We start from the raw sequence: 25,130 nt of genomic DNA on the forward strand, positions 1-25,130 counted from the left end.
ACTTTGGTGTTAAAATAGGTAAATCTACAGTAGTATCTACTTTCTTCCTCTTTCAAGCTTCCTCAAGTTTATCATCAGTATAGAAAAATAAGCCATCCCTCTAACCATACAAGCCTATTTTGTTGATAGTTTTAAAAATAAAATGTATTTTGCTGTTTAGAATTTAAGCTGGAGTTTGGTAGTGTGGTAGTTGAGTGTATCTTTCTCAAGGTCCTGAAGATTTTGGCTGTGACATCTATTTGGCTGTGACATGTATTTGGCCATGTCTCTCTCTTTAGCGCAGGAAGAATAGACAGTCATATGAGAGGTTCCAGGCACTGCTTTGGGCTTTCCCTCTCTCTGTGGTCCCTTTTATGCTATGTACAGCCTATGTTTTTCATCCTATACCTTCCGCTGCAATTCTCTTTCCATTTAGAAAGCAGATGGTGTGGAATTCAATTCTCTGTCCATGCAGGTAGAAACTTGGCAACAGTTGACATAAATTGTTTCCCCCTGCAGCTATTGCTTCCAAATGAACAACTGTACCTATGGAGAGGATACTGGGGAATCGGGAAAAGTAGCAAGGTTATCATATGCTTCCTTCTTTCCCCTTTTATGGAGACTGACACCTGTTTGACAGCTGGAGCTTTTCTCCAGATCCTCCAGTTTCTCCCTCTGTTTTCCTTGTATTGCAATGATCTTCTAATGCCAGTATCTTATTTATATAGGACTGGACAACAAAGACCAGAAAAACATGATGTGGCCAGCACAGAATTTGCACCTAGAGTGAATAGTGATTTGTGACAAAGTTGCGTTGGCCTGTCACATAGAGGTTGTGCTAACAAGAAGCCTTCTTATGTAGCTTTGCTGGGGACCTGTACCCTGCAGAGCCCAGGTTCAGTGGCAGTGAAGTGAGGTAGCTATCTACTTCAGCCTTTGGGGTCCTTTTAGATGTAGGAGCAGAACAGCAATGTACCATCTGTATCAAGCATTGTCTCCCTGATTCTTTTTCTGCCTCTCCACTGCCTCTTTCACAGGACTGCAGCATTAGTATTGCAGTTTGATAAATACCGCAGAGTATCTTTCAATTCTTGATTGTTCTTAATGCTGTTCCCTGCTACTTCATTATACATTTACAAAAGAATCATTTCCCACACTAATCTTAGCTGATTACAGTAGCTATTCTAGCTTTGTACAGAGGGCAGGCATGCCTGCTGGCATTTTTTGACTTAGTGGTGAGTAGCAGGCATTTATGCCTTGAAGTTTCTATTATCTATCTCAAATAATAACATCTCTTTCTTTACCATGTGTTTTTACACTAAGTCATTTAAGAATAATCTAAATGAAATTTAAAAGTTAAGTTCTTCTTTCTTTTGAAAAACACATTACTCAGTGAACTGCAGAGGCTTATGTTATGTTGGCAAATGTTATGGTTCCAGTAAAAATACCCAAACTTAGCGGTTCAGGAGAGATTATGGTTCCATTACATCAAAATAGCAAATCTTTATTTACCTGAGGGCAACAGTGACATAGCAAATGTCACCTGCATTTGAAAACATCATCATGGAACAATTTTTTGCTTTTTCCCTCTGTTTGAAATACTTCTGTTATTAATGGATTGCTAAATAGAAAATGTTCCATCAACACTGTAGAGTTTTCATAGTGATGTTTTAAACTAATTAATTTATTTTCAATGTTTCGTGTTAGAAAACTGAGCATTATATGTAAATTTTCAGTTACTGAAGTAAGGTATGCTCAACTTGCCATGTAAGAGAAATATAACTCCATTGAGGAAGGTGTATACCTTTCATTGGCCAGGTCTAAGACACTCTTCTCTCACCATAGTGCATGCTTGAAGAGATGCATTCTGAGGGACAACATTAGGCACTAGGTCCAGTCATTAAATCTACAGATCTCACTTATTTTAAACAGAACATGTATGCAGCAATCCACTAGGAGGGTCAGAAAATAATTATAATGAATATTTATGCATTTTATTTTATGTATATGCTGTAATTTTTCCTTAGATTAGCATACTCTAGTAAAAGAGAAACGTGATACAGGGTTCTTCATCCTCACTGAAGTAATATGTTCATATATGAATGAAGGACCTTGTCCTTGCTTAATAGTTTACATTCCTTCTGACTCCATTATATTTTGCCAGTTTTGTAATTCAACCTCTTATAATTTTCAAGATTTCCTGTCTGATTTCTCTGTTTAGGAGCATAGACCTTTTCTGCCTTAAAGAGTGAAGAAAGAAATTAGCCCTACATTTGTTTAGCTCTGCATTACTAGAATTTGTTAGTTTTCAAAATAAGGTAGTACTGCATGTGTGAGAGCAATAGACTATTGAATGGGAAAGAGGCAACACGAAGCTGGTAATCAAGTGTAATAAATTAGAATAACTAGGAGTTATTCTTATCTGGTCGGCATTTTTTATGCATTTACCCACTCAAGTATTCTTTATTGAGTGCAAGTCACGTATTTTAGAAGAAAGATGAGCCTGCAAGATAATGTAATTTTTTTATGATTTCCTCTTGATTATGGATCCAGTACTTCAACCAGTCCTTAAATAAAATACTGTTGACTTTGGTGACAGCAGAATTAAATTGACATCCCTTTTCATGCAATACAGCTGAAGATAACTTTGAGAGAGATGAATATAACCCAACTGAAATGTCAGTCATTAGTTCATGATACTCCCTCATGCACCTTCATAAGTGAAAAATGTATTTTGGAATGTGCACATAAAGAGGTCAACAAAACCAAGAGACAACCTCAGCAAACAGTAATTGTTCAAAGTTAATTGAATTAAGTTCAGATCATAACTGAGGTAAAACTATAAAAAATAATTCGGTTTTAAAATAAAGGATTATAGAGCCTCTTTCTGACACAGCTGAGCAAAATCTGATGGCTACTGTTTTAAAATCTCTTTAACTAATCCTCAGAGGAAAAGAAGAGGGAACCCAACCAAACCCAAGGTTGCTATGTTACAATCCTCAGTGCAGAATTACATTGTTTGTTACTTCATATGCACCATGGCTTTGGCAGCGCACCAAATGTTTGCCTCCAGCTGATTTTGCTTTTGTATATACATTCTGAGCAACAACAAACCGAAAATTTAAACCATATTAAAAAAAAAAAATAAAATTGTAATGAGAAACAGCCTCAGGTACTGGACTTAGAGTACCTTGTAGTTCTAAATGTCATATTTCTGTATCTTAGCATGTTTCTGTTCTGCAATAGACAAGATTGGCAAAAATAAACTCTCTTGCCTACAGACTAAGCCATAAATGTGACCTACTGTGTTACAATTCAAAGAAGAAACTAATATGACTTGTTTAATCCTAAACAGGAAAAAACTTACCAAGGGTTTTAATAGTTGTTTTCTTGTTTATTTATATGAAGTAAAATAAATGTAAAAGACCATCCAGATCCCTTTTTATGTTTTAGAACTGCAATTTTTTTTTCCCACAGTTGTGAAGTGCTTCTTAACCAGTACCTCAGTCATATCAATATGCTTCAAAGAATGAGACAGAAAACTTGATATATTCCTAAATTTAAATTCCTGTATCTATGTAACATGGAGGAGATAAATGTGCATTAACACAGTTATAGTTTCCCTCCAAATATTTCAGTTAAGCAGTTGACTACTGGCTTTTAGTTTTGGTACAAGATATCTTTGTGTTGAATCAGAATGAGGCATTGTAAATTTTCAATGTATTTTGCCTATCTCACAAGCTTATGAGTTTTATCAATTGAGAAAAAAAATCCTTCAAAAATATAAAAAGGATTAAAAATTTTTATAAGTTTCAATTATCAAAGTGTAGACAATTAAAAGGAAAAAAAGTCCTTTGCAGGAGTAAATACTTCATAAATTCATATATTTATCATGTAATATGCTGGTTATTAGGCTGTAAATATCTTGTCCTGTCTGAGATGATTTTAACATGCACCTTCCAGGGCAACAATAATATGAAGTTCATTGAATAAACTACATAATCTGTCAAATATACTCATTGCAAAACCACAGGTACTATCCTTAAAACAAGAAAATGTCCCTAAAACTGTAATCTCAAATCAGTAATATTTTCATTATCTTCTAAAGCAAATTAAAGGTTTCAAACACTAATCTATTCTGTAATACTGTGGGATTTACCTAGGGTATTCTGAATCCATTTTTAAAATTAAAAATATAGCAGAAATAAAAATATTTAAGGAACATCAAAGAGTACTGTACAATTATACCACTATGTAACAGTATGTATAAACACTTGGCAGTAAAACTTCAGTAGAGAGTGATTTACAACCAAAAAGAGTTGATACTTAGTTTGACACAAAAAGTTTGCAATAGCAGATGTATCTTCTCTGGGTGTTACTCTTCTGTTCAACTCTTCTGATGTGCATTTCTAACAGAAAGCGTCCTGTTGAACATAGCAGACAGAGCTGTATGTATTGCAAGCCTTAATCTTGTTATTGGTGAATGTCCTCATGCCTGATGATTTTGTAAATTACCCAATAAAAAATATTGAAAATCAGGAAAGCTAATGGGAAGCAAGCTCTGGATATCGTGTCTATCTTCTTGGCCCGGTCAATGAATACCTTTCTCATGTCATCAGGGCTTTTTGGTGCAGCTTGAACAGGATTATTTGGCCCCTTTTGTGTCACTCCATCTTTTCCTTGCAGACATGGGCCCATTCCATATGCTGTAAAACTAAACTGACTTTCCCTTACATCATCATCCTGTTAGGAAAAAAAAAAAAAAAAAAAGAAAGAGAGAAAGGAAAGAGAAAAATCAAATAATGCTTTTCTACTTACAGAAATCTTACCAGCAGCTAAATAGCAAGTATTGCACCATTACCTCAGTGACTTCTTCAATCCACAGTTTATCTGTTTTAACTGGTTGAAATTTCAGCCCTGTCAATGTCTGTCAAAAATATTGCAGCATCCTTAGTAAGTGCAGAATTTTCCTATTTGTTTATAGATTCTCTACACTACTTAAAGAGAGAACTTACTAAGCTATTGGTAGTCAGGTACACAAGTTTAATTTTCCCTATTTACAGTAAATATCTGCAGTCTTCAAGTGGGCAAACTTCACTCTGGTCTTTTAGACGGCAGCCATTAAATCTCTATGTTGCTTAATAAAATGGGATCTTGGCTTCTAGAGATTTTCATTATAGAAGCACTAGTGATGTTGATGTCAAATATATTAATGAGAATTCTGCCTATTTGGTCACTGTATATTTAGTTAATCTTATCTGCACGCTTCATTCCGGGTCTTCCTGTGAATAAGTCTGATAAAGAGAATAGTATATAAAGTGTGTTAGTTTAAAATAAAATTAATGAAAATTAAGTCCAGATTTTTCTTCTGATTTGTTCTTCTGACAGTTCAGGGGAAAGCTAGCAAAGACAATATATGCATTCAGGGATCTGTAAGGAAAAGCAGGTTTTAATCATGTGACATAGAAACAAAACTAGGAGATCTGAAGATATACATATTTTCATAGCATGCGTTTGAAGAAAGTGGCTTCTGTGGGGAGACACATTTTGTACTTCTCTTTAAATGGCTATGGGTATTCTCAAGTGATAATGGAGGTACAAATGCAGGCAAATAAATGATACATAGGCTGTGAAGCCTGGACCAAAGTTTATTCTGATGTATATTCCAGTGCATTCTTTCACTATGTATGCTTCTCAAGGATATTAATGTGATTTTGATGGTTTTTGCCATTTTTTTAAATTTCTGATTTTAAATTCAGAATTTCCTATATTTCATGTCTAATTTAGCCTAGCTCCTTTAGGATTCTAGATTTTTATGAAGTGCAGCAAAGTATTATGTATATGTGATTTCTTAAATATTCCTGAAAATAATTTTTGTATTAAAACATAATTAAGCAGTAATTTTGCTTTTGTAGAGTATTTTTGATATCTTTGAAGCTCTTCCTAGCTTAAATGAAAATGAAAGGATAAAAAAATATTATTTACCAAAGCAAGTCAAATAATTAGTGTTTCAGTACAGTAATTCCAAAGCATTTCTTAATTTAAATCTCTTACTTTATGCAAACACAATTTCTCAGTGAACACAGTTTAAATCCAAACTCCTAAATTTTTCATTTTGAAAATGCCTCTGAGATTTGGAATATCTGAAGGTGTTTTTGAATGGAGAATTAATTCTAAACGTATTTAGATTTTTGCTTAAATAGTACTTGCTGGAAGAGCTATTGTTAATTACTTTGTTTAAAAAAAATCCAATGAAGTTGATTATAAATATTAGTTGAATAAGCTGTCTGCAAAAGAATACAGACAATTTACTGCATTTGAAGTGAACTAGTTGGCAATCAGCATGAGCGTCCAGCAGAGCTGTAATTATTACCCAACTGCAATACTTTTTCATGTAAATCAAATAAACTAACAAGTTAATATAGTTTACTGAAATTTCTGTGCTTAAAATCTATATTAGAGTTCTCCTATAGAAACAAAAAAGAAAAATTAACATGAAAGATAAGGAGGGAAAATAACTGACTGACTTCAATATGGGAATGAATAACAGAAATACAAAATGATAGGGTCATTAGTTGATGACGTGATAAACCAAAGATCTAATTACTATAAAAGTGTTCTTCTCCTGTCAGGAAAGAATGGGAAATAACACTTTTATGATAGTTACATTCCAGAAAAGTTTTGAAGTTGTATGCTAGTTAACAGGAGTTACAAATACATGGAGTGTGAGAATTTACACTAAACTTGCTAAACACTTTCATACATAAAATTCAGAGTTTAAATCTTTCCATGAATCTCCAGAAAACAATCCTTATGACTGCACAGACTCAAAAGGATAACAAAATAAACTTTCTGTGTAGCAGCTTTCAGCTAGGTATGTTTTCAGATGAGGTACTATATGCTAAGATTTTGCTGTCTCTATGTTTTCCTGAATTGAGTGATTTCTTTAAAGGGTTATAAAGGCCAGATCTCTCCTTATTTTTCTTGCTTGCATACATCCTGAGTTTAGCTTGTGAGTAGGCTGCTTGGAAATGCTCTCTGTTGTCGAGGAAGTGATGTGAAGGTCCTTCTAGGAATCTTGCATTTCTGCCCAGGGTCTGTTGGATGGTGTCTCCCTTAGGGCAGGCAGGATGGCTGGAGCCTGCCAAGTCAGACCAAAGGGCTAAGGTTAATGGCTATGCAGGAAACGGCACCTTTGGAGCATTGTAAGATGCTAGGTACCACCATAATTTTTTTCTGTGGTTATGCAAGTTTTTCATCAGGTTCATAATGCAGAAAAAAAAATTAATTTGGCCCCAGATTCATATATAAGGTTGCTTGCAGGAAAAATGCAGTTACTTTTATTATTGATATTAACTTTTGAGTTAATAAAGTGTTGAAAGCTGTCAGTTTCTGTGGCCCTGAGACCATGCTGTTTTCTATCCATATATTTAATAATACATTTCTCTTGAAGAGTAATATGGATAAGGGCTAAGAATATCTCCATAACCTTTTGACTGTAGGCTGTGGTAACAGATTGAAGAATTATTTGAAGCTTTGGTTTTGTTTATTTGAACACTATATTTTTTACTGTTAATTTTTGAAAAGAAAAGTATTATTGAATTGGTTTGCACTACAAACAGTTTTGTTTTAAATACTGATCTGGTAGCAAATGATTATTCTTTGAACCGATGTCACTGTTCCTTTGAAGTTGTAGGAAGTATAATTTTAATATTATGTTTGAATCCAGACCTAAAGAGATCAAGATGGATTTCAAAATTAGCAAAACAAGTACCTTTATTAACATTTCACGTCATCACATACAGGTAGCAATGAAGGTATATGAAGTTCACATGGGAAGACATTATTTCAGACAAAAGGATAGGGCCTCTGTTAATGATTGGATATCACATTATGACAAATGGGACATCTTCTTCGTAGTTTACCCTTAAATTTGTACTGTAGATTTGAGGCAAAGTTCCGTCTATAGGTCGTGTACATCTCAAGCCATTGCTAAGCTGCAATGATTCACTGATTTCATTTCCATCAAGAACTCCCTCAAAATACTTTCATCAAAACGGATGGGTTGACCAAAAAGAAAACAAAAGAAAAGAGGTATGATTACCATTAAAACCAATCTAGTTTGCATGTCTATTTTCCTCACTAAAGATACGATGATCTTTAGATTTGTGAAAATAGAATTAAAAGATTGACTATTCCTGAAAATTCAATATATTAAAAACTAATCTAAAATCAAAGTGTTATTCAGTATATGTATACAGTTAATGTTTTTCCCTGTACAATGTAAATGATAATAAGAAAAAGCATTGATTATAGGTGTTTTTCAGTATCCTTGTATGACTTCTAACTTTGACATTTTTTTCCTTTTGTCTTTCAATACTGAAAGACGTGCAACTGTAAATGAATAATTAATATTTGTTCATTCTGAAGGAATGTTTCCATCGTATTAGTAATATACTAATTTTGAAATAGTTGTGTTCATTGGCCAGATTTCTTTCTCTGATGGAGACAAAACACTATGGATCATATACTCACTACCGAATGAAATCTCAGATTTGGAACCAAAAATTCCTCTGTTCTCAGGATTCATTATGCCATTTGTGTAACCACAAAGAAATAAGGCCTTTTTTGAAAATTATCCTATATCTATTCTGATGTCTATTGGAAACCAGAAATGAGTCCACTGCATATTATGTTTTTATTTATAACTGTATTTATAACACAATCCCAGAGCTTCAAAATTTTTGTTTATTCTGGGCAAATTGAATTTGGCCTCTGAAAAGAAATTTGTCTTTCAGTTATTTGGAGTCATTGAGAGAGGTCGATACTTACAACTATAAAAATGGTAGCCAGAGGGTGCAGTTATAACTAATAATTGCCTTGAAGTGCTGTTACTGTTTGGGAAGGGAGGCTGCAAATGTACTAGGTGGTGTAAAAAAGAGGGTGTGACTGTAGGGGGAAAAAGCATAAGGAATATGGCAAGGATACATGAGCTTTGGATGCCAAAATGTCTTGATACAGCTCTGTATATAATTACATTGTGTGTAACTGTATAATTTCCCATAATTCAGCAGCTCTTTTGTTTGCTGCACTTGTTTACTGCAAAGGGTTTATCTGAGTTCGAGCATGTGCTTTTTAAAAGAGAGATTTCAGTCATCCTTTGTTTTTAATCAGTGTTGAAAAGGAATAGCCCATAGGTGTGATAAAATTTACAGAAGACTCCAACCTGGGAAAAACTGCAAATTTGTCTGAGGATACATCTGGAGTTAAAGTTGAGTTCAATGATTTGGACAGAGAAATACAGGAGAGTTGGTAGGTAGAACTACAAGGTACTAAATTTAGCCAGGAATAATAAACTTCACAAACATAAGATGGGAAGTGAATGGCTCTGCAGTAGTTCTGGAAAAAGGCCTGTGAGTTATGGAAGATCACAATCTTGGTATGGGTCAGTACCTGCAGTTGTTAAAAGGGCAAATGGCAAACCGGCTTGAATAAACAAATGTATATCTTACACCATGTGATCCTTCACCTGCTCTCAACTGTTACCAGCTAGGCTTCATGTTGCAGGCTAGGCTTCATGTTGCAGAGTTTTGATGAATTACATGGACTTATTTAGGAGAATAGGTGAATTTCCAAGGAAGGAGAAGAAGAAGAAAAAAACCCAAACTAACAAAAAAACCCCACCTAGGAATATTTAAAGAAAAGAAGAATGAAAGGAAATGTACAGATGGCTACATAAAGGAATGCAGCATTCTGCTCTGTGTTCCTTCTAGACAAGCCATCAAAAAAAAAATCTAAACCATTGGAATAGATTGCAGGAGAGCTTGTGGAATTTTTATGAGTCTGATGAATTAGGTACAACTGATCCTGACTTGAGGATTCATTGACCTCTGAGGGGCATTCCAGCACTGAAATTCAATCGTCTGGCCATTGCTAGGGTTACCTGGTAAAAGTAAATATTTCTTGCAACAAGCACATCTTTTTAATTACAAAGAAAATAAACTTTGGAAATTCTTCAGCTGCCCTATTGCAATTAGAGGTTTTGCATACATGTTCTCTTCTGTCAACGTATACCTAAAATGAACCATTTCCAAACCCATCTATTTTTGGATTTTTACAACACAGTCAAACCACTAAGAATTTTGCTCTACCCTTGCAGATAAAAAGCCTATGCCAAAAAATTCTGTATTCATCAGTTGAATTCACCTGGTAGAAAAACCTAATCCCAGTAAAATGTCCCCACATGGTAAGCACATAGGATGAAAAAATCTAATAAGTTATCCTAACTGTTCTATTTCTGTAATCTATTTGGACATAAATACTGAATAGAATAGCAGTTTTCACTTTGAAAAAAAAGAGGTTTTAATGTTCAAGGAAGCCCTTAAAGTTTATTTTAAAAACAGATTTTTAACCTATTTTCTTTTCATGTCTTTTGACTTTGTGGTCAAATGAACATTTCTTTGTACATGGTAGTTTTAAAAGTCAATACAATATATTTCCTGAGAGTTTAACCTAGTCCAAAGGGATAACAAACACATATAAAACTTTATAATCATATGCTATACTAACTGACTTAAAAAAAGACTAAGTAAGCAAAGGTTAATTTAAATTATGATCCTAGGGTATGCATTTCATGCTAGAAATTGTGGTGAATTAATAGTAACATTTGTGGTAGGGAAGCCTAATTATTAACTGCTTTTTTTTTTAATCTGAAAGACGTCATTTACTATTTATATACCAGAGGCTTTGGATGAGATCCAATTTTTTGAAGAGAGAGTATCTCTATGCTGTAACATTTCAACTTGTAGTTTGCTTGTTGGGCAAGGAATGGTTTAATAAAACATTGAGAAAAAGAGAAGCAATTAGCTGAGCTGTCTGTAGATCTTGAGAAGGTATATTCTCAAAAGATAACTCCGTCTGGGAGCTCTAGCTTTACACAGAATTGAGTCACTCACGAAACAATCATTTAGTCTTTTCAGAAAAAAATGCCTACTTCTCAAAATCATAACCTTGCATGGGAACAAAGCATTTCTTGGTAAATTTAGGCTGAGAAGCCTGTCTCATGATGAAACACCCCAATAAAGGGAGGAAAGGAAAACCATGTCCCTCTGAATATGTTTAATCCCCTCACCTAGGTATGTTATGAAGAAAAGCATTTAAATGAATGTCTTCATCTTTCAGAATCAAATGGTAGTACTTGAAAGTTTACTATAGACACTTCAGTCTCTAACCCTCTAATTTCATGAGAATCTAACAGGCAACCTACCTGAAGGTAGAAGACTGTCTAATGAAGTGTAAAATTAGAATAAGGTCTTTTAAGTAATACCATGATATCAAGCACTGATCCAGCAAACTTAAATCAATGACACTATTCATGTGCATGCATTTTTGTTAAGTGATCTTCTCTTAGAAGTACTTCGTATATTGTGGATCTTTCTCCACATATATCTAAGATGAAATTTGATTGATTGTGATTGTTGAAGAAGTGTCTTTGGTGAGCTTGAAGTCTTGCCAAGATGGAGCTTGAAAAAGGTTTGGTTTGATTCTGAGGAAGGTAAGTAATATTACCTGCCAATTTCTAACCCTGCTGTTATAATAATTGACTTGTGTTCAAGAAAGATATTGCTGAAGTTTAATATGGTAAATTTGTGTGACATCCAGAAGACACTATAACACATGGTGAAAAAAATGAATGGAGTAGAGGTTTAGTCACATAATGTATCACTAACCACTGCTGTTTGATACATGACACATCTGTTGTGGCTCACCTGTCCCCTGCCCAGTAATCTGTCTCTGCTTGTCCCACTTACCCATTCCAAACTGCTAAGCAGCTTTCAAAGAGCTGCCACAATCGAAAAACAAATAATCTGTCACAAAAATGTGTATCTTAGTGTTTTTTTCTGCTACTATCAGTGAAAAGAAAAAACCACATTTTTTTCACACCAGCAAATGTTGAAAGCATGTACAGGTGGTCTGAATTACCCTCTATGCTACATGAGTACATGAGTTTCGGCAGCTGAAGTCTAGGAGCCAACACACTGGAACAGGCAAATGTATGAGAATGTCATACTCATTTGACTGTCCTACCTGCCTTTAACATGGAGTCTTGCTATTAGAGACTGCTTAGGAAGACTTTCCGGCATTACAGATTTTCCATATCTTCTAAGTAAAAGGGAAAAAAACTGTAAAATGTCCTCTCCTTGTGATGTGATTAAGCAATAAATTGAGGTAAGTCTTCAGGAACAAAAGATGGCTGAGCTAAGTCTAAGCTATGATCAGACTTTTATCCACAGTGATACTCTAGGTAGTCACCGAAAGCCAGCAGAAAGGCTCTGCATTACATCAGTGGTGCATATTCTTTTAATGAGTAGGTTGGAGAAAAACTTACTCTTTGAAAAATACGAAGTAGGAGTTACATATTGTTGTAAGAAATTTTGCTTATTGGTTGCTTTGACTGCAACTTTAGAATTAAAACCTGTAGCCTTAGCTGTTTGACTTTGCACTTGGTAGTGGCTTATTTTGCTGGTAGTCTAGATAGCTTCAGATATAAAATAAATATTAATAACCATTGCCATATTAAAGTTTCTTACTAGTTGTATGAACAATTTATACTAAATTAATGTTAGAAGAAAAAAACACTTCTCAGCCTTTTAAAATAAAATGTTTGTTCTTTCTTCAATAATATTATCTTTTATATTAAAAATATTTACATAAAACACTGCTGAATTGAACTTAATACTAGAAAGAACTTGGGAAACATTATTTGTTAGATCTCAATGTAATAAAAACTGCTGCAAGACCAGTAACATTCATCCACTGAAGAATCTAACTCTTCTAACAGAGTGAAATTCATGCTTGTGTAGATGGCTCCCACATGATCCATGCCTCATTTAAATCCTTCTTAATCCCTCTTTGAGACTTCAAGTTGGATTTATGCAGTGCATAGTCCTTGTAGTGACCCTCTACCTATAGTGAATGCTGCTATTTTATTTATATTGCCACTTTAAGCCCTGACTGTGTTTACCAAATTAACCCTGTATCCTGGCATAAATCAATCTCTGACTCTCTTTCGAAGTTGTGAATGTTGTTACTTTTACCTTGTTCTTCTTCCTCTTGCGGCGGAATCGCAGAAGTTCTTTATGTTGCCTTGACACAAAGTTTACAGCTGCATACTCCAAAAGTGCAGAAAATACAAAGAGCAGACACACAGCCATCCAGATGTCAATCGCTTTGACATATGATACCTATAGAGAGAAAGAGGACTGTGTTAAAACCACAGATGTGAAGTTTAGCATTTCATATCAGGAAGGAGGAAGTTCATTTATATCTCCACATCCCAACACTACTTTTATAAAACAAAACTTAACATGAAAGCTAGATAATAAGAGGGACAACAATTCAAGCTATAAGTGTTAAATGTTTCTTTTAAAAAAGTAGTCTTTGGCTAAATATGTTTACTCTTATTAACAGTTCCTTATAAGGTACTGTGTACACTGTATTACAAACGAAATAATCCAGAAGAAGCACATGCTCTTCCTCCATTTGTCCCACTGAGATCTGTGAATGATACTAAGGAACCAAAGAATATCTTATAGTGGGACCACTGGGAATTCCTGTATTAGAATAGATCTGATTTAAAGTGCCTGGAATAAAAATTAGGTAGAAGACGGGAGATAAATGAATAACTCTGGTATGTTCTTTCTCTGCTAATATAGACTCAGTAAATCAAAGTTATAGGTTCAGATTAGTCCCGTAATTTTGACACAGTGAAACTACAGAAAACCAATTACAGAGTAGATGAACTCATTGCAATCCTTTACTGCCAAGCTCTGCTGCAGGACATAATCTGAACTAGGAAAGTAGGGCCTCTCCCTCTGTGTAGATTTACAAGAGCTTTGTCATATAAACCAATATAACTAACTTCAGGCTTAAAAAATGTGGCACAAAAAGTCTGTCGCTCTCTTTGGTAACCTCTTAGAGTCTTATTTTTCTGAGTTTTTATATAATGTTGTTTTCTTATCTGTTGATGCTAGATTCAGATGCATTTAGATCCATATATTTGAGGCATGAGACACACTCCTGTTAGGGATATCTATTTTACTTGGAAAAAAAAAATTAGCCAGCATAAAAATACCATGTTAAAACTAAATACAGAAGTGGACTTTGTGTATTTTTATTGTGTATATTTTATTTCTGTTAAGTGCAGTGGAACATGAAGATGGTCAAGGAATAAACCTTAAAATGAAAATCTCTAAAGCAACGACAAGTCAGAAAACTTATTAAATAATTAATCATACAAATATAATTTAAGCTATTTACAGTGTGTAGTGAGCCATTCTTCATACAGCTGTCTGGAACTATTTAGCTTCACATTTTTCTACATTTTAATGTAAATTGTAACTAGTGAGTTAACTAGTTGTTAACTAGTTAATTTTAACTAGTGAGTTAATTCATAATGTAGGCAGGTTTTGAGAAAGAAATACCATTGAGAGAAGGTTAGAATCTATAAACTTTAGAAATTCAGTGATATCTGTTATCATGTCATCAAATATTGGGATCTGGAAAATGATGAGCTAGGCAAGTGCTAAACAGCATCTATACAGTACCGAATAACATTGTTTTCTTTACTTACTGAAGTTTGTGGAATTTAGTAGATAGTTGGCTAAGTAGTTGAGATGGGAGGAATGGAATATATTTGATTGGTGACTCAAAACCCACCTAAGTATTTCAAAGTTATCTCCTTTAGAAGATGCTTGAATACTGATAATTCAAACACACATTATAAGGTTGACTGAAGGTGTTTATTTGTCACACAGCATTATGACTTTGTACTAATGTGGTGCAAACAAAGGAAATTCTGCCTACCTTTGGAAGAGATGCTCGTGAACCTGAGCTTTGTGTTGTCATGGTCAGTACAGTTGTTATGCCTAAAGCCACTCTGGCTGGAGCTGCATCCATATTGATCCAAAACGACACCCAGGAGAGAATGACGATCAAGAGACTTGGTATGTACATCTGGATGAGATAGTAACCCATCTGCCTCTCAAGGTGAAATCGGACTTCAATACACGTAAACTTTCCTTTTTATAGCAAAGAAGAAATATTCAATAGAAATAGAATGTTCTTTACTGTCAACACCTAGTGCACACATTAAAGAATTTACACTCTGTCAAATATATTTGTTCTCTAATGAAAGATGGATGTTTTGATTTCAGTGATTTTTAATATGCATGATCTCTATTATAAAAGGAGTATTTGCTGAAAAGAAAGTGGACAGAAAACCTGAAAACTTAAGAATTCACTAACCTTTGGAACTCTTCTTTCATTATAAAAACCAAAACATAATTGATTATGACAAAGGAAACTTCCTCTGTGTGATCATCCTTGTTTTTCTATTGTTTGGAAATACTGCTGTGTGGAAAGAAAAGACTTCCTTTCCTATTGTATAACATCTCCTTTATATTTTGGTTCAATTTGAAGCTTAAATTTTTTTTTTTTTTTTAGTTTAATGAATTTGAGAAAAATATAGTGAGATCAGTTTGGGTATTAGGATTCTGTTAAGTCTCCCCTTTTATCCCCATTCAACCTGTTCCAGTTCAAAAGTACAATGTCTGAGATTTAAATAGAAATTGAGGATTTGAGATTAACAAACTTTAGGAAGCTAATTAAATGGCCTATTTTTTCCCAGATACTGAACATCAAACAACTTAAACCAGAACAAAAATATTATTGTTTGTTCATAGAAATGCCATAAACCAATTATTTTTCTCTATCCAGATTGCTTTTTTTATTACCCTGTGGACTGTAGATTATTTCACAGATCTTGACCTGGTCTCATCAGATTTTCTAATTCTGCTCAATGCTCATATTAGTGACATATGAATGGTGCTGACGGCAATGCTGTTACTGTAAATAGAGTATACATGAATACACAATTTCTTACAGCAGAAAATATGCATAGCTCAGATTTCTTCCTTATTTGAATGCAAGAATTCCCTAATTTAACATGGAAAGCTATATAGTTGTTTATTTCTTAATTGGTATGCAGTTTTTTGGTTATAGAATGTATCTATTTTTATGGATACTTTCCTAATCCATTTTTATTTGCCAAAATGCCATTTTATAGAAAATAGTTCCACATTAATAAGGCTTTAATGTTTATCATATTAACAAAATTCAATGGACTTATTTATGAGCTTATGCTATACTAATTTCATATATTGTGTATTATGCTGTGAGAAGTGTTAGGCACACAGAAATGAGTTTCAGATAAAGTCAAGCTGAAATGTTTTATTTTACGCTTGGAAATATCTTCTGAACTTAATTCTTTTCAAAACAGTTCTCTTCACAGGCTGTTAGTTCTTTCTATGATGTCATAATAAATATCATAGTATAAAATTTTTATTCTGTTGAGACACTAAAAAATTATTTAGAAATAAGGTAGTTATGATGTTCAATTTTAAAATGACATATCCCAGGAGTTTTATATCTGCTGGCTCAATTATTAGTTTCATTCCTAATTGCTGTTTTTTCCCGAATCCTATCTACACTACTGAAATCTGTGTCCCAAATCCTGTCTCAACCATCTGCTGCCCCAGCTTCAAAACTGATTTCTGCTTCAATCAAGGAATGAAGTCCTGGTTTAACAAAGTGAACAGGAAAAGGCCAGGATTTTCCCTTCTATTTCTCTTCCAGGATCTTCAAAAGGATAACTACAAGATACGTTCTTTTACTTAGCAGTTCAGTACAGCCCACATGACTAGAAGCTCTGCACTGGGCCTTTGCCAAAATCATATTCTTACTTCAAACTGATCCTTACCCTGAAGGTTTGTTTTTTTGTGACAGCAGACTTGGACAGCATTGGTCTCTCTCTCTCATACACCACAGGAAATCATGGGGGTAAGGAGTGACAGAAATGCATCAACCAGATCTAGGTCTCTTGAAAAGCTGTTTTATATGGCATCACAATAATTACAGTTCAGCATGAAGCATTTCCTTCTTATAGGGTCCTATATTCTTTGAAAACAAATTTGGAAGGAAAACTAAGGAGCATCAGAAAGTGTAATATGTGTATGACTGGAGTGTCAGTAAACATTGGCTATTGCTTGTACACTTTTTCTGTTGTTGTTGTTTTGTTTTTTTTTTTTTTCTCCAGAAATGTGGGATAAGAGATCTAAGTCTCTTTCCTGAGTACTCAAGTGGGTTCGAACTGTTACAGAGCTCTCAGCACCATGTCCTAAAGAAGGAGCAATAAATAATGTACTAGGTCTGATGTGGGTATTTTTTATGTGGTTGTAAGTTTGCCAGGTTTGTCTAAACTAAGGAGAGAGAACAGCTGTGGAGAACAGAACCCTGAGAAAATGAAAGAGATTTTGAATGAGAGAAGTACAAATGGAGTATATTGTAAACATAGAAAAGGATGGAAAAGATATGGGACAATGAAGAGGCCAGAACTCAGTCTGAGTGATGTCTTAGAGGAACTATACTGAAAGATTTTTTTGCATGGATTTGTATTTTTCTAGACATTATTGATCAAGGTTAAAAATAACCCCCAAAACAAATGAAATGCCCCAAGCCCCGATAAGACAAAAATTGAAAATAAGAAAGTGAAGTGTGTGTTAAAGTGGAAAAATACTTTTACCTAACTGCACGGAATGTGTGATTTTAGATTCTTGCCTTTGTCTCAGACCCAGTGAGTTTACAGACGTGCCACTCATATGTGTTCCTCATCTGCTTTGTTCCAGAATAGCACTGAAAAACTAATATGCGGCAACTTCCCTGGGGGACTTCTGTCTCCCCAGGTAGTCTTCTTCCTGTTACTCCGCGGCTGACTACTGAAGAAAGGCAACAGTTGGAAGTCAATCTTGGCACTGCAGTTGTAACAGTTACTGGTCTAAGTGTGGAAGGGGTGATGTTAATTTTTGCCCTTCCTGGCTGGGATCAGAGCCACTTGCATAAACTTGGCTAATGAAGCAGAATGGAAAAAAAAAAATAGATTGCACTAGCAGCTGTGAACTTCAGCTAGGAGGCAGTCAGCAGAGGCTGTGCTGTTGTTTTCCAGCTGTGGGTCTCCTTTCTCATCCTGTATTTTATTTCAAATCCAAAGCCAGGTTAGCTGTGCCTTAATCTTTTTGACTGGATGCTTGAGTAGATCAGAAGAGACATACCCATGAAGTCATCTCAGCTGGGGAAAGAAATATCCAAGTAGCTAAAAGCATTTTTCTAATAATTCGTTTGCAGCACACAGAAGGTAAACTCTAGTTCATTCTGATATTCACTGTAAATGTCATGGGGAGTAGCCAGGAGGAACAGGAAACCTTTGTGGTATTGTGGTTTTGCTGAGGCTGAGTAACATATTACAACCTGATGCTATTTCAGAGTAAGGGTAAGTCTAGATGTTCACACAGTCCATAAAATGGACAGATTTTTCTAACGCAAAAGAAAGAACAGCTATTAAGAGCTTCCTAAAAGATAAACATTTTTTTCTTGAAACAGGGGTTCTTCATGTTTGGAAGTCCAGCCTAACCAGGGATTCAAGTGTGCTAAAGGCACCAAAAGTACTGTCTTGCTGAATGCTGTACTTATGCGTATGAAGCGAATGTACTGGTATATATGCATGTGATGGTGTATTTTTCTCTCTTACACATGTTCTTTAGTAACAAGGTCAGATCTGCTGGGCTGGCGTGATTTCTATCCAATGTCCACGCTGAAACTGATATTCCAGTCAGTCGATGTGATTTTTCTTTTCCCCATAAAGTACAAGTGGCTTTTCTTTGGAGTCAGTATTTAAGTCACATATTCTTTTTTTGGTTGTTGCTTCTGTGTCCAACTGTGAGTAACCTGAGAAGAGCAGTTTTCCACCTTAGCACACCTTCATGCTGTACAGCTTCTTTTGACAATGGCAGGTGATGTTTAAGTAGTGAGCTATGCAGGTAAGAGTGTGCTGGCATGCAAGCAAAAGCAAGCATATGTAGTATCTTTCAGGCCATAAGGAGTCCTTTTCCTCTGCCTCACACTGCTCCAGAGGCAGTAATTGGTAGGACTTAAATATATTTGTCCCCTTTCAGCAGCCTTTAAGATACTCCCTGTGGGAAGCTTTCATTACTGTACCTGCACAATATCATGGTCATGTTTACAATTCCCAGGAAGGTTGAGGAGCTATTTCTGAAGCTACATAGAAAGTTTTCATACTGGAGAATCACCTTAGGAAACTGAGCTAAAGAAATAGCATGCCTGAGAAATAAAGATAAAAGTAATAATATTTATTTCTATTTATAAAATATATATTTATTATAAATATTTATTATAAATATTTATTATAAATATTTATTAAAACACCATGAAATTGAAAATTAATAACAGCAAAATATAAAAGGAATAAGTATTAAAAAATAAAAAATAAAGGACCTAAGCACAAAGAGATTTAACTGTTAATCTGTGGAGAATGGGGATATATCTGCTGAAGGATCTGTTTCTTGATACTACTTTAGATGCTTGTGGGTCATAATCTGGCCTCCATGTAAGAAAAGCCATTGATAATGCTAATAGCCAATGTACTGTGAAAATATTTTATGGATATAGAGAAGACTGTGGCCTGAAGACTGTGGCCTAAAGTCTGTATAGCTTAGTGAAATTACATAAAACTATTTACTTAAGTAAGAATTTTATACTTGCTGAATAGAGAAAAATTCAAAGCTTATCGAAATTTAACCTAAATTAAGCAAATCTGAATAAATTGTTATAGAACCCTGCAGAGTATAAGCATTAGATCTGGGAAGCAGATATTTTGTATTCTGATTCCAACACATCTGCCAAGACAGAGGTGGACTACATGGTTCTGTTTTTACTGAAGACCAATGACCAAAAATTTGCCAGCCAGCCCAATGGCCAAAATATCGCTATCTATGGAGATTTGCTAACAGAGTCCTGAGGCAACTGGGATGTGATGATGGTCCTCTCCTCTAGCACTGCATTTTCCCCCTTGATAAACAGCTACAGACAGATTCAATATGAAATTAAGTACTGAGAGGTAGCAGGAAAGGAGAAATGGAGAGTGAGACTTCTTCCCTGGCTTAGCCAAAATTACTGACTTAGATTTAGATCCCTTAATACAATATAGGGCTTCTACCATTGTCTGCCTTCTGGGAATCACTTCTTTAGGCAGCTGGTTCCTGTACTACCCATAAAGGTCCTAAGCATTCAAGCTCAGTCTGAGCTTGAACACTGTGTTAGAGTGTTTATTTCTAGGTGCAGTCCTGAACTGCTGCAGTGTTTATCGTTTCTAGACTTGTAGAAGTCAGAGTTTGTCATTTTGTCTGGAAAAGAGGTACTGCAAAAGGCAGCTGATGCACTTTTCTCTATAGAGCAAAACTAGATAGTCCTCTCTTCTAAAAGCAAAAGTTAAAAGACTCATCTTCTAAAACAAAACAATAGGTAGACTCAATAGCTAGACCCAAGAAACAGACTTTCCATAGATTGATGCAGCGGGGCTGCTGCACTTTATGATACTGTTTTCTAACATTTAATACCTTGGATTCCCAGGTTCTCCCTAAATAGTTGCCATTGTAATGCTTTGAGTATTCTTGTTTCATCTCTGTACCTTTGTATGAAAGAAAAAAGGACCATTATTTACTCAAAACAAATGTCTATTGCACTACAATACACATTGAGAATAGTTAAAGAGATAAAAACTGCTTATAAAAGTACTTGTCTTTTCCTTGTTGTAAAACATTCAGGCTGTGTCTATGATCACGCAGCCTGACTAGAAATAATAATTTTCAAGTGTCTGTCATATAAAACTAGACATGTTCTCATATATATGGCTGGTGTCTATATATTTAAAACAAAGATTCACAAAACGGCTGTAGGAATGTACTACCATTAAGTTTTTCTTTCAAGTCGTGGTGTGCAAATCTCAGTGGCATATTGGGGAATATCAGTGCTGATGCTCTCATGTGCCATTGACTACATAAGTGTAAGTAAGTTCTTGGCCCGGAAGGTAGTGACTTTATATAGCTTGTTCTGTGGCAGGTGGTAAGCTTAACATTGTTTCAAAATTGGTAATGACTGCTGTAAAAAGAGTTGAAAATAAATGTAGAAAGGATAAATTAATTTTTTTTTCAACTTGATGAATTTGCACTTGCTCAGAACCGAGGACCAAACTGCTATCCAGAGGGATCTCCATAGACTGGAGGACCTGACACAGCATCATGTATTGGTAAAGATAAATGCACAATTCTGCAATGAAAGTGAGGTTACCTCGCACTGGTACAGGTTGGGGATGGACTGGGTAGGCAGCAGTTCTACAGGAAAGGTCTGGCAGCCTTGTAGATAGTGACTTGAACAGAAGTCTTGCAAGGTGAAATACTAGTCACATGCTCCACTGTGCTAGCATTGTTGCAGAGGGGAGAAGTAGAAACTAAGGACAATCTAACAGCAACATAAATAGCAAGGACATCTAGACGTAATGTCTCTGCCTCAAGGACAGCTGATAATTTTTTATGCAATGAATATTAAAGGTAGAATGTTTCAATTTTTATCAGTGTAGGGGTGATAACCGAGGTCTCTTCTGCAGAGAAAAATGCCCTTTAGGAGTCAGGCAATGTTGTTTTCTGTGTCTACAGATTGTCATGTCCTCGGCCTGTCATAGACTCTGTTAGTTTTTCAAAGTGATTGTAATCAAAATTGGGTTTTGCATGAGAAGCCAGGGAGCAATGTGTGTCACATAGGAAGTGAATGAAGACGTGGTAGAGCAAGACCATCCTTGTAATGTGAATGGTTTGCATATTGTGATTTTTCTGCTTGTTATGATTCTACATCACTTCCCAAATTTGTCACATATACCAGTGGATGCAACAACATGAAAATGTTCAGAAATGTTGTTGCGTCACTTCAGAACACAGGACTTGATGAGCCATTATGCTGTACTGTTCTGAAACTGTTATGTCCCTATATTTAGAAGCAGTTTATTTTTCAAGCTGTGGTTACAGTGATCCATTTTCAGTTGGGCATGAAACACTGATGAGACACGCACTGATGAGTTTCCACACACTGTCCTGAAGCTTCACATTAATTTGCTTCACAGGAAGGCTTTTGGTTTGGTTTTCTTTTTTTTTTTTTTTTTTCCTGTTTTACGGGATGTCTCGGAAGAGCTTTCATCCTGTGCTGTAAGTAAATTGAAACTGAATACTCTTCTTTGGTCCCTTATTGCATACCAAGTGGCAGCTGCTTAGCATTCTTTTAAGAATTCATTTTATCTACTCTGTTGTAGGCCAGAGAAATAGGCTTTGTTTCTGGTTTTGATTTTTCTTTTTTCTGGAGAAAGTACTTGAAGAGGAGACTCTCACAAAAAATATAGTCCTGCATGAGTAAGACTGTCTTTTCTCTCGGGCTTGCCCTGATAGAATTCTTCTAGATTTGTACCTCTAACTTTGGTTCTGTAACTCAGAGCAGGCCACTCTGCTGCTTCCTCTGATAAGGACATACCCTTCCTTCTGCCTGCAGCTGGTGCCACTCAGCACTGCATTTTCTTCCCGCTGCTGGTTGTAGGCACGTCCCACATCTGTGCAATTGTCTTCTTGCCTGCTGAGGTCTTTTAAAGTCTCTATCCTGAAGCACGCCGTGGGTGCTTGCATCCAGGTTTCCCAGTTTTCTGTACCTGTAAATGGCTTGACTTTTCTGGACAAATTATATGGCCAAATTGTTTTTTATGTAGAGGCACAAACCTCAGCCATCTTTTCAGGGTTGTGGGCTGCACTCACATTTTAGAGCACCTGTTTGGCCACAGAAACTGGCCAAAGCAATGCAGAAATATAACAATGACCATACTGTCCTCTAAACTTACGACAATAAACCCTTTCTCCCATCTAAATGTGACAGCAGCTCATAGGGATCCCGTGTCCCTTTTTCCTCACTGAACCAGGCCATGCTTAGTGCACAGCATACTACTTTTTAATTTCAGCAGTTCAGTGTAGATGTGTTCATGGCACCTACTGTAAAAATAAAACTCCTGGCTGAATTGCTTCTGAATTATGTGAACTATGTAGTTTCTTAAATTTACTAAAATAGAAGTTTGATCAGCCTTCAGGTAGTTTTGTTTCATCATATCAGTTATTTAAGACTGCATTATCCTGCACAATGCACCTGGACATTTTAATCTTATTGTGAGTTCAGTAAGAATAATTAAATAAATAAAACGTGTTTCCAAAATAACATAAATGTTAAATGTCTTTCCAGTATTAATCACTAACATGCTTTCTTACCTGTATTATAATGCTTGGTGCAGTAACATAAATCCTTTTCTTCTTTCAACAGAAACTGTGGCAGAGTGAGACCTTCTGCTACTTGAACTGCTCCCTTTTCTTGCCATTCGAAAATGAGATCATTCATTGTGTATCCAACTAAAAACAAAAGCAAGATAAACAAAATTGAAACCAACTCTAGGTCAGCTTCAAACTTTGAAAAGCAGGGACATACCAAATAGTGTAACTTGAGTAAATGTCACAAAATGAAGATAATACAGAGGTCTGCTTGTATCTCTTAATCACCAAACATTCTGAACTAGAAAAAAAAGCCAGTCTTCTGCATCCTTTGTGAAATAGTGGATTGTGAAAGCTATGTTTATGGATGTACGTCAATTTGAATTGTAAGGTGCAAACTCTTCACAGAGAACAATGAAAGAAAATTTCTGCAGGAGTGAGGTATTCCTTGAATTAAAAAAAATACTTTTATCTGAAACTGGTACAAAACACAGGAGAGAAATTGATTGTAATATTCTCATATTAGCTGACTGTGATGTATTATGACATTTAAAGACATTCAGTTTTAATATCCATATTCCTGGATTTTTCCATACCTCATGCATGTTTGTATAAGATTAAATAAAACAGCAAAACCCATAAGAGAAGTACTAATCAAGGTCCAGACTTGTAAATGGCAAGTACTTTCCCCTGCTATTTCCCCCTCTCAGCTGAATATTTGCATGGGATATCACTGGGGGATATATCTGCTATTTCCCCCTCTCAGCTGAATATTCGCATGGGATATCACTGGGGGAAATATCTCTACTTCCTCTGAATATGTCATGTATTGATTTTTCAGTGTATCCCTGGCATTTCATTTTATTACTTTTCTGAATACATTTTACCTGGTTAGAAGGAATGAAAAAAAAAAAAAAGGATTCTTATTCTTGTTCAGTTTTCATTAAGACTTTCTCAAAATCTAATAGATTTGGACAAAGCGAGTTTTTAAGATTGAAATCTGAAACTAGATAGCTTCTATTGTTGTAATAGTTTGAACAACAAGGGCACACTTGAGACACATATAATAGCTTGAATCAGAAGGAAAAGGGAGGGTTTTTATGTCTAAATTATATCTTTCATTCATCTGTTTTGCTTCTTTGCAATATATCCTTTATGCTTTAGTCAGTAGTCATGAGCTACTGAGGATAACCTACTGATAACTGCAAATATTTTTTAACCTTTCAGTAGCAAATTACCGCTCAATGTATATTTTTTCCAAACTTTCTAAGAATAACTGTCTGCAGCAAATACAGAAATATTGAGTTCCAGTAAAGGAAATAACTTCTTTGATGTGTGGGCATAAATCTTTCACCTGTTATATTCAGGGACTTTGTTTTTCTTTGAATATGTAAATAAGAATAATGCTATTCAGCCATAACGCCCTTATATGCTGACCTCAAATCTGAGACATACTTCATCTTTTCTGGTCAATGTTGAATGCACCTATAAGCTCTGTTGTTTATGAATTTTGTAAATTTTAAACAGTTTTCAAGACCTCTCCTTTCTTCTAGGTTCTTTCTTTTAGGGAGTACCTATATACACAGCTTTACAACAGACACTCGGGCTCACTGGTGGTTTACTTTGATGTTCTGTTGGGGCTGGATGAATTTGCTAGAAAGGAGATCATATCCTTTTAAATAAGTAATTAAGATAAGTAATTACTCAAGCCATTACAGCCATATATTAACTGTGAAAGGAAACACTTATTTTTCTGTCTTATTATATGACATTCCATATACACAGTATTAAAATTCAGTATTAAATGCCACAAACTATAAAAATATCAAAAGTATGGGTCCTATCAAACTTTGCATGAATTCAGACAAAAAGCAGTTGTGTGTAAAGCAGATT

The 25,130-nt window shown here is 35.1% G+C and overlaps 1 protein-coding gene across 2 annotated transcripts in view; it reads right to left on the reverse strand.

The window, feature by feature from the left end:
- Positions 1-4,452: 4,452 nt before the first annotated feature.
- Positions 4,453-25,130, reverse strand: part of GLRA3 (glycine receptor alpha 3) — a 79,984-nt gene continuing 59,306 nt past the window's right edge. The window contains exons 6-9 of one of the 2 annotated variants that reach the window (XM_065694700.1): positions 23,241-23,378; positions 14,845-15,059; positions 13,077-13,223; positions 4,453-4,722 (exon numbers count right to left, since the gene is read on the reverse strand). In XM_065694700.1, coding sequence (XP_065550772.1) covers positions 4,453-4,722; positions 13,077-13,223; positions 14,845-15,059; positions 23,241-23,378 — 770 coding nt within the window. Of the gene's footprint in view, positions 4,723-13,070; positions 13,224-14,844; positions 15,060-23,240; positions 23,379-25,130 lie in introns of both variants that reach the window. The other variant, XM_065694710.1, reaches the window with a different exon arrangement.

Source organism: Lathamus discolor, chromosome 1 (genome assembly GCF_037157495.1).
Source record: "Lathamus discolor isolate bLatDis1 chromosome 1, bLatDis1.hap1, whole genome shotgun sequence".
Classification (NCBI taxonomy): Eukaryota; Metazoa; Chordata; class Aves; order Psittaciformes; family Psittacidae; genus Lathamus; species Lathamus discolor.